General features: G+C 44.8%; 1 protein-coding gene across 3 annotated transcripts in view; it reads left to right on the top strand.

Moving 5' to 3' along the window:
• The window catches only part of JMJD4 (jumonji domain containing 4), a 42,159-nt gene extending 36,149 nt beyond the window's left edge, over window positions 1–6,010 (top strand). For all 3 annotated transcript variants that reach the window (XM_067470401.1, XM_067470402.1, XM_060782690.2), the window contains exon 7: window positions 279–6,010. In XM_067470401.1, coding sequence (XP_067326502.1) covers window positions 279–590 — 312 coding nt within the window. In that variant the 3' untranslated portion in view covers window positions 591–6,010. The remainder of the gene's footprint in view (window positions 1–278) is intronic.
• Window positions 6,011–10,617: the final 4,607 nt, after the last annotated feature.

Consider the following 10,617-nt stretch of genomic DNA (forward strand, 5'->3'; position numbering starts at 1 on the left):
TCTACGAAAACTAAGTCTCCTATCAACAAACTCATTACCATTATATTGAAGCTCATGATTCTCAGTTCCTGGAGTTTCAGCCTCTGAACTCCTTTCCCTACAGATCAGCTCCACTGCATCTTCTAGAATGTGGCCTTGACTAGTTGGAGACACTGACTGCTCGGTTTCAGGACTGAAAATTTCAGTCCCAGAATCCCCATTAACAGTAATTTCAGCATAGTTTGAGGTGGACTCAGATACATTGGTGTTCACGTCTTGAATCCTTCTTTCCTCCCCAGGTCTTGATGAAGTCTTACACAGGCATCGACTACAAGGAGTTCTACAACTTACTGAAGATTATCGCGGAAAACCGGATCTACGTCCTGGAAAACCACCATCCTGAGGAAGGCGCCTCCAGGCATTGCTACCGCGCGGCCATCTCTGGCTTGGGCATGCTGCATGCCGTCTTCGACTTGAAGAGGACTGCCAAGGTCTTGACCTCTCTGAACGCCAACGAGGAATTCAAGAAACTGAACCCCGAGAAACTTGTCCCTCCTCCTCAGGCACTCCTCCACCGCCTGAAAGCAGCAATAGACACAGCCCTCCTTTAGCTCCCCAATTGATTTTGACCACTTGCAAAAAAAATTGAGAAGCTTCATTTGCAAGCTGGGTTGCATGCTGAAAACATTAGTTCAATCACCCCATTTAGAAGTCTTAAGCACAGTGAATTTGTGGGTGAATGGGGAATACAGAGGCCGAATGTTCAGGAATTCAAGTGTGTAGGAAAGTGGCAGGCTGAGAGATGAAAGCAGCCCCTTCCTAAGATTTGGGGAGGGCCCTCTGTTTGCTCACTGAGAACTAGCCATGTGACAAATGTATTCGTTGCTAGGCATGAGCAATCCATGGTTCTGGTGGTGAAAACTAGGGGGTGCTGGTGCTTTGCTTCTTCAGTGTTGCTAAATTTCTGGTGGTGAAAATTTCAGAACTCAAACAAAACTTTCAAAATTTTGTTATAAATGGCAGTTCCTAATTGGATCTGTCATAAAAATCACCAATAATGAAATAATAATGGATGGCTGCGTGCCAGCAGGTTGAGGGTGAATCCAGCAAAGACGAGGATCCTATGGCTGGGTCGACCGGGCAGTGGGGATATCCAGCTGCCTACCCTGGATGGCGAGGCGCTATGCCCGTCATCATTGGTCAAGAGTCTGGGAGTCCTTTTGGACCCTCTGCTGATGATGGAGGCCCAGGTCTCTGCCGTGAGCAGAACCGCCTTCTTTCACCTGCGGCAGGCTAGACGGCTGGCCCCCTCCCTGTCCAGGGACGACCTAGCTATGGTGATCCAGGCCACGGTCATCTCAAGACTGGACTACTGTAACGCCCTCTACATTGGCCTTCCTCTGTCGGTGACCCGGAAGCTCAAGTTGGTACAAAATGCAGCTGCTCGGCTTCTTGCGGGAATTCCGATGAGATGCCACATCACCCCAATCTTACTACAGCTGCATTGGTTACCAATTGAGCACCAGATCACTTTCAAAGTGATGGTACTCACCTTTAAGGCCTTGCATGGTCTGGGGCCGATGTACCTGAGGGACCGCCTCACTCCCTACCAATCCCAGAGATCCCTCTGTTCTGAGGACCGAGATCTATTGGAAATTCCCAGCGTCAAGACCTTGCATCTAACAGCAACGAGACGCAGAGCCTTTACAGTAGTGGCACCATCACTCTGGAACACTCTGCCACCTGAAGTCCGTGCCTTGCGGGACTTATCAGCTTTCCGCAGGGCATGTAAGACATACCTGTTTCGACAGGCTTTTAATGTTTGATATTGCTGTTTTTAAATTGTTTTAAATTGTTTTTAAATTGTGTTAGATTTTAGCCATTCTTGTAAGCTGCTCCAAGCCCCAGGGGAATGGCGGCATAGAAGTCCAAATAATAAATAAATAATAATGACATTTTGAAAGTTTTCTTAGAGTTCTGAAATTTTCACCACCAGAACTTTAGTAACACTGTAGAAGCAAAGCACCAGTGCCCTCTAGTTTTGACCACGAGAACCTTAGTTTTGTAAGTACTTTAGAAGCATTTAGAAGCATGGATTGCCCATGCCTACTAGTTGCATTCTTCACTCTAAATTAAACCCATTTATATTGGGATCCTGTAGAGCAGTGGTTCTCAACCTGGGGTCCCCAGATGTTTTTGGCCTACAACTCCCAGAAATCCCAGTCAATTTACCAGCTGTTAGGATTTCTGGGAGTTGGGTCCCCAGATGTTTTTGGCCTTCAACTCCCAGAAATCCCAACAGCTGGTAAATTGGCTAGGATTTCTGGGAGTTGTAGGCCAAAAACACCTGGGGCCCACAGGTTGAGAACAATTGCTCTACAGCAGAGGTTCTCAATCTGGGGTCCCCAGATGTTTTGGGCCTTCCAGATTGAGAACCTCTGCTGTAGAGCAATTGTTCTCAACCTGTGGGCCCCAGGTGTTTTGGCCTTCAACTCCAAGAAATCCTAACAGCAGGTAAACTGGCTGGGATTTCTGGGAGTTGTAGGCCAAAACACCTGGGGACCCACAGGTTGAGGACCACTGCTGTAAAGTAAGACCACCTTATCCAAGAATTGGTCTTCCATGGTTTCACTTAACCACAAACCTGAAGTGTGACCATCTCTTGGCTCTCTACTGTGACTCTGTGATATGCTTGGGCCAGAAGTTGACCTTCTGCTTTCAATCATCTGGACAAGAGGAACGTTTGGAGGAGATCAGCAGCAGATGACCATGGGAAGCATTGTTACCAAGCCCCCTTTAACTATGTGTCAAACCTTATATTTTCAGATGGCCGTTGACTACTTAGATTCGGTGGTTTGAGTAAGCAACTGTGATCTGAAAACATCTGCTGGTTCAGATACTAATATCTTTATTTATGTCCAAGGAAAGGTCTTGGAATGGATCTCCTGTAGAAAAGGGAGTCTTACTGTGTGCTCAAGAAGTAAGCTGCATCCAAAGGCAATAGGACTTGTTTTTGAGTGAATGTGTCTATCTATTACTTTGGGGTGGGTTTGTGGTTGCCTTTTGACCCACGGAAAGACACCTTAATTGACATTTTGAGTGTGATTGTATGGCTGGAGAACGAAAAGTGTGTGCCCCGTAGCAGTTGGCATGTTCGACTCACCCGTCCATAGCGCCCCGTTTGCCTCCCCAGTCAGTCCCTTCCTTGCAGCGTAAGAGAGACACGCCGGGAGGAGACTCCTTCCGCCTCAGGCGTGGCATCACACTTTTCAGGGACTCTGAAACATGGCAGCTGAAACAAGGACACCTTTTTACCGCGGACAAACTGTGCCAATTGCGAACTGCAAGCGCTGTTGGGAATCGCTCCCTTCAGCTGCCTTCTCGTATTCGATAACAGCCAGAACAAGGTGGGCTAAAAATGGCTGGCTTCGATTTCTGAAAATAGTTTTACATTCTTAGTGCCTCGACATTTGTAGCACAATGCTCCCTATAGAATTTAAAGCGGGGGCGAGGAATACCCTTCAAGGCTTCTTGGCATATCTAATCGCCTACATATAATCCAGTGTCAATTGTAGAAGATCCTGGTTCAGACCTGCATTGTTTTTCTAGAGCCTGTCCTCCTCCTCCTCTTTCTCCTTGAATTATTTCTGTGCCTCTGCAAAGAATTGCAAGGAAACACCAGAAACCAGAGCCACTGAAGGTCAGCAGGGTTGGCAGGGAACGAGGGAGAAAGTGTGAGACGTTGTTCGAAAATGCTCTGAGTGATCTGGGGATGGAGAGGCAGAGGCTCTTAAAGCAGGGCTGACTGGTCCAGGGGCCAATTTTTTACTTCTGTGACACTTTGGGGACTGCACGGTCTGCCTAAAAATGCACAAAAGAAACAGAAGTGGTCGAAACTCTGCTCCTGGTTTCGAAAAGGAGCATTTTATGGTTAAATAACTGGGGATAATGGAGCTGCAGGCAGTTTTGCAAGGCAGCCTTCTGGAGGCTATCCTATGAATCAATGTACAGGGGTCATCTGGAAAGTAAGGTTACAAGGCACATAGCTCTCACAGGGAATTTTCACAGGAGAAGTTGCCGTGTAGCGGGAAGCCAGCGGAAGTGAACGAGCAGAGCCAGTCGTTAGTAGCTCATCAACTGGCATTTTGGTGAAGGTTAGAGATGAGCATCCTCATTCTATTTCCCTCCAAGTATGAAATTCGCGCACTACGAGGGATATCCAGAAAGTAAGGTTACAAGATTGTTTTAAAATACAAAGACAATATTTGAAAATAAAATTTACATTGATTGTAGCATAGGTATTGCATTATTTTCCCATATAATCACCATTCAGTTTACCATACATTTTGTCACCTGTGGGACGTGTTTTTTGAAGCCTGCGTCATAGAAGTTTATTTATTTACAGTATTTCTATACCGCTTTTCTCACCCCTCAGGGGATTCAAAGCGGTTTACACATAACTGACAAAACTTCAGTGCCATACATTGGACACTGACACGATGCCAACTATAACAACCACAATAATAAAACCACAATTAAACATAAATCATAATTAGACAGTACGTAAGCAATCATTAAAACAAATAATAAAAACAGTCTCGCCAGTCGTATTGTCATTCTAGTCCATGTCCTTTAAACTCTACAAACATCTACTGTCCGAAGGCCTGATCCCAAAGCCAGGATTTTAATTTCTTTCTAAAAACCAGGAGGGAGGGAGCAGATCTTACCTCATTTGGGAGTGTGTTCCATAGGCGAGGGGCCACAGCCGAGAAGGCCCTGTCTCTCATCCCCACCAGACGCATTTGCGCAATTGACGGGAGCGAGAGCAGGGCCTCCCCGGATGATCTTAGATTACGAGATGGGACGTAGGGGTGGATGCGTTCGGACAAGTAAGAAGTTTCCCTCCGCCTTTTTCAGCCAGTTCATCATTTCAATTTTCACCTCGTCGTTGTCGGAAAAGTGTTTTCCACCAAGGTATTCCTTCAATTTAGTGAACAGATTATAGTCACTGGTTGTGAGATCGGGGCTGTGAGAGGGGTGGCTTAAAACATCCCAACCAAATGAAGTCAACCGCTCTTGTGTTGCATGAGTGGTGTGCAGACGCGCATTGTCACAAAGGAGACAGACTCCCACCATCAGCATTCCACATCATTTGTTTTGGATGGCTCTGCGAATTTTCTTTGTGGTTTCACAATATATTCTGTACCTATTTTGTCACATTCTGTCATAACATTACGCCCCCTCCATAAAGTGCAACAATTTTGTGATGAATCGCAGCGGCATTCATGCCCTCAGTGTTTAGGTAGCGTATTACAGTGCAAACTTCTCACTTGGAGGAAAATGGAATGAGGCCGCTCATCTCTAACTTTTAAGACAATGCCAGTCGATGAGCTACTGACGACTGGCTCTGCTCGTTCACTTCTCCAGGCTTCCCGCTGTACGGCAATGAAATCTAAGTCTCCCATTTCCCTGCGAGAGCTACGTGCCTTGTAACCTTACTTTCCAGATCACCTTCATTGAGACAGGACACAAAAAAGATCAGGGTTGAGGGCCACAGGAAATGTAACCCTATGTCTTGATTTTGCCTTGCCTTAAAGAAACAGATGGTGTTGAAAAAGGCGAGCCTGCCCCTCAAGAAATCACGCTCCGCTCTGGAAAGGTGTGGTATGGCACAAAGTGAAGTTGGCACATGAAGAGCTGAGTTGTGTATATCTTGGGTTGAGTGCAGCGGTTCCAATTCGCCAACGCTCTCAGTCGTGTCACTGAGCACAAATACCCGTAGCTAAGGGCTCGAAACCAGTTTGTACAAGAACCCCTTTCCTGTGGCTTTTGTCAGGAGGCTTCCTTCTAAATGGGGACCGGATTGCTTTTGTTCCCCTCCACTATCTAAGCCTGCTAGATTTCCACTTGGCCCCCTTTTGCCGGGGGCCATTTTAAGCACTGAGCCCAAGTTTACTCAACCCTCGACTGTTCTGCCAAGTTGCCCTGAGACCTTTCTGAAACTGCACATTAAAACAGATATTTAAGTGTTGCTGGCTTCTCTCTTTTTCTTTCAGGCAGCGTGTGGACAATGATATTCGTGCAAAGACATGTATGCGGATCAATACATGTCATGGAGACAGATGCTCGGTAGGACCGTGTTCTGACTGAAGTTCAACAATGACAAATGCAAGATACTCCACTTAGGCAGAAAAAATGAAATGCAAAGATACAGAATGGGGGACAATGCCTAGCTCGAGAGCAGTACGTGTGAAAAAGATCTTGGAGTCCTCGTGGACAACAAGTTAAACATGAGCCAACAATGTGATGTGGCAGCAAAAAAAGCCAATGGGATTTTGGCCTGCATCAATAGGAGCATAGTGTCTAGATCCAGGGAAGTCATGCTCCCCATGCTCTATTCTGCTTTGGTTAGACCACACCTGGAATATTGTGTCCAATTCTGGGCACCACAATTGAAGAGAGATATTGACAAGCTGGAATGTGTCCAGAGGAGGGTGACTAAAATGATCAAGGGTCTGGAGAACAAGCCATATGAGGAGCGGCTTAAGGAGCTGGGCATGTTTAGCCTGAAGAAGAGAAGGATGAGAGATTTTATAGCCATGTATAGATATGTGAGAGGAAGTCACAGGGAGGAGGGAGCAAGCTTGTTTTCTGCTTCCCTGGAGACTAGGACGCAGAATAATGGCTTCAAACTCCAAGAAAGGAGATTCCATCTGAACATTAGGAAGAACTTCCTGACTATGAGAGCTGTTCAGCAGTGGAACATGATAGCCATATATAAATATGTGAGGGGAAGTCATAGAGGGAGCAAACTTGTTTTCTGCTGCCCTGGAGACTAGGATGCAAAACAATGGCTTCAAACTACAGGAGGAGATTCTACCTGAACATGAGGAAGAATTTCCTGATTGTGAGAGCTGTTCAGCAGTGGAACTCTCTGCCCTGAAATGTGGTGTAGGCTCCTTCTTTGAAGGCTTTTAAACAGAGGCTGGATGTCCATCTGTCAGGGGTGATTTGAATGCAATATTCCTGCTTTTTGGCAGGGGGTTGGACTGGATGGCCCATGAGGTCTCTTCCAACTCTTTGATTCTATGATTCTAAGTCGAGGAAGATTTACTCACATCTCAGAAAATTATCTCCAGGACACTCCAGCAAGGATTTATTTAGTACAAAGTCGTTTACAATAATCTCAAATTAGCATAATAAACAGTTTACCCAGTGTATTCATACCATGAAGGAGGCAATATTGCAGGTGTTTCAGCAGTCTGTGCTTTTCTCTTTTTTTTAATATAAAAAAGGCATTGTTCAGTCAAGTCTAAAAGGGTCCATAAAGCTTCCACTCTTTTGCCATTTCAAATCAAATTAGTGTTTTCTCTTCCAGTCGCTTTCAAAGAAACCATTGTTTTCGGCTGTCAGGAAAGACTCCGAAGGAGCCAGTGCCGACTGAGTCCAAAACCAGCCTCTTGCCGGTACATCCGTGATCCGATAAAACATCAATTTGCATTTACATTAAACTTGTCAGTTCCCTTATCATGGGTGTTTCTTTCAGAAAACAGGTTGCTCAGACACAATTTGGGTGCAGAATGTGGGGTTGAATAAAGGGTTTGCCTATTCAGGTGTGATGGAGGTACAGTAGAGTCTCGCTTATCCGACATTCCGTCTTACCCAACGCCCCCTTTTTCCTCCAGCATTTCTCCTTCAATTAAAGGAATGCTCCCCAACTCTCTTCATTCCCAATTAGTGAAAAAAGCAAGAGGAGGGAGGAAATAGGGGAAAGAGGCAGGACCGGAAGCGGAAGCGTCCTCCCTCCTTCCCTCTGATATCCATGCTCCTCTTCCGCATCCGGCCACTTCCTGCTGGGCTGCTTTAGCCCCAAGGCATTATCCCCGAGACATTTGAGTCCTTGTTAGTATTCTAGATGTCTAGCACCATGTCGGATGTAGGAGATTCCGTATTATCTGACATTTTTGTTTATCCGATGTTCTTCCAGACCATATATGTTGGATAAGCGAGACTACTGTGCTGAAAAAAACTAGATGCAGTGAGAATCCTGAAAAATTCTCATGCAATACTTGGATTGTGTTTACAATCTCATCCAAAGATGACCTTACATTTCAACACTTGGATGCAGCTCGATGTTCTTCCAGACCATATATGTCGGATAAGCGAGACTCTACTTAAAAGAACTAGATGCAGTGAGAATCCTGAAAAATTCTCATGCAATAGTTGGATTGTGTTTATAGTCTCATCCAAAGATGACCTTACATTTCAACACTTGGATGCAGCTCAATGTTATTGCAGCCCATATATGTCAGATAAGCGAGACTCTACTGTGCTTAAAAAAACTAGATGCAGTGAGAATCCTGAAAAATTCTCATGCAATAGTTGGATTGTGTTTACAGTCTCATCCAAAGATGACCTTACATTTCAACACTTGGATGCAGCTCAATGTTATTGCAGCCCATATATGTCGGATAAGCGAGACTCTACTGTGCTTAAAAAAACTAGATGCAGTGAGAATCCTGAAAAATTCTCATGCAATACTTGGATTGTGTTTACAGTCTCATCCAAAGATGACCTTACATTTCAACACTTGGATGCAGCTTTTTGGAACCTGTCTGCATCCCGCAAAGAGGGTCAGAAATGGCTCATAGGGGGAAACAGGGTCAAAAAAGTGTCTATTTTGTGCAATGCAGCCATCAGAAAGGGTCCGTCCCCAAAAGTCAGGCTCTGAGCTGCATTTCCAGGAAGGGATTGTATTTAAATCTCACCACAGAGATTATTCTTTAAGTAAGGGGTGTAAAAACAGGAAAGTAGCAGCTATTTTAAAAATGGAATCCATAAAAGAGAGAAGGTTAAAAGTAATACTTGAATCTGTTTTGCTACTGAATGTGTTTCTTGCTTGGCTGTAGCAGAGAGAAGTGCATGTGGGTTGTAGGTTTTTTCGGGCTGTATGGCCATGGTCTAGAGGCATTCTCTCCTGACATTTCACCTGCATCTATGGCAAGCATCCTCAGAGGTAGTGAGGTCTGTTGGAACTAGGAAAAAGGGTTTATATATCTGTGGAATGACCAAGGTGGGACAAAGGACTCTTGTCTGCTGGAGCTAGGTGTGAATGTTTCAACTGACCACCTTGATTAGCATACAATGGGCTGACTGTGCCTGGAGCAAACTTTGTTGAGAGGTAATTAGATGTCCCTGCCAGCTTCCTCTCTGTTGTTGTGCTGATGCAATTTTAGAGTGTTTTAATTTTAGAGTTTTTGTAATTTTTATTTTAGTTTTTTTAATTTTAATTTTAAATTTAGAGTCTTTTTAATTTTAGAGTTTTTTTTAATACTGGTAGCCAGATTAAAAAAACTCTAATATTGCAACAGCACAACAACAGAGAGGAAGCAGGCAGGGACATCTAATTACCTCTCAACAAAAGTTTGCTCCAGGCACAGTCAGCCCATTGTATACTAATCAAGGTGGTCAGTTGAAACATTCACACCTAGCTCCAGCAGACAAGAGTCCTTTGTCTCACCCTGGTCATTCCACCAATATATAAACCCCTTTTTCCTAGTTCCAATAGACCTCACTACCTCTGAGGATGCTTGCCATAGATGCAGGCGAAACGTCAGGAGAGAATGCCTCTAGACCATGGCCATACAGCCTGAAAAAGCCTACAACTCAGTGATTCCGGCCATGAAAGCCTTCAACAATACAGAAGTGCATGTGTTTGTCAAAGGTGAGCCTGCCTTGTGAATGTGGCTATGGCATTAATTGAGTTGGCATTGTACTCATGTCAGTCAAGGAGCCGATATTCTGAAACAAGTGGATTTCAATCTAGGCAGAGTAAGTTTGTCAACAGCAAAGATATACATTAAAATGTTCAGGCTTGAATACAATGGTTATTCCTAAGTAAAGTAAACCCAATGAAGCAAGAGAACTTTCGTTGGGTTTAGTGTATTGTCGAAGGCTTTCATGGCCAGAATCACTGGATTGTTGTAGGTTTTTTCAGGCTATATGGCCATGCTCTAGAGGCATTATCTCCTAACGTTTCGCCTGCACCTATGGCAAGCATCCTCAGAGGTAGTGAGGTCTCACAGACCTCACAACCTTTGAGGATACCTGCCATAGATGTAGGCGAAATGTCAGGGAAGAAACCTCACTACCTCTGAGGATGCTTGCCATAGATGCAGGTGAAACGACAGGAGAGAATGCCTCTAGAACATGGCCATATAGCCTGAAAAAAACCTACAACAATACAGTTTAATTGTGTTTATTGTGAGTTTTCTGGGCTGTATGGCCACGTTCCAGAAGCATTCTCTTCTGATGTTTCACCTGCACCTATGGCAGGCATCCTCAGAGGTTGTGAGGTCTCACACACCTCACAACCTTTGAGGATGCCTGTCATAGATGTAGGTGAAATGTCAGGAGAGAATGCCTCTAGAACATGGCCATATAGCCCAAAAAATCCTACAACAACCCAGATCCATTGTGTTTATTGTGAGTTTTCTGGGCTGGATGGCCACGTTGCAGAAGCATTCTCTCCTGACGTTTCACCTGCATCTATGGCAGGCATCCTCAGAGGTTGTGAGGTCTCACACACCTCACAAACTTTGAGGATGCCTGTCATAGATGTAGTTGAAACATCAGGAG

Source organism: Anolis sagrei, chromosome 6 (assembly GCF_037176765.1).
Source record: "Anolis sagrei isolate rAnoSag1 chromosome 6, rAnoSag1.mat, whole genome shotgun sequence".
Taxonomy (NCBI): domain Eukaryota; kingdom Metazoa; phylum Chordata; class Lepidosauria; order Squamata; family Dactyloidae; genus Anolis; species Anolis sagrei.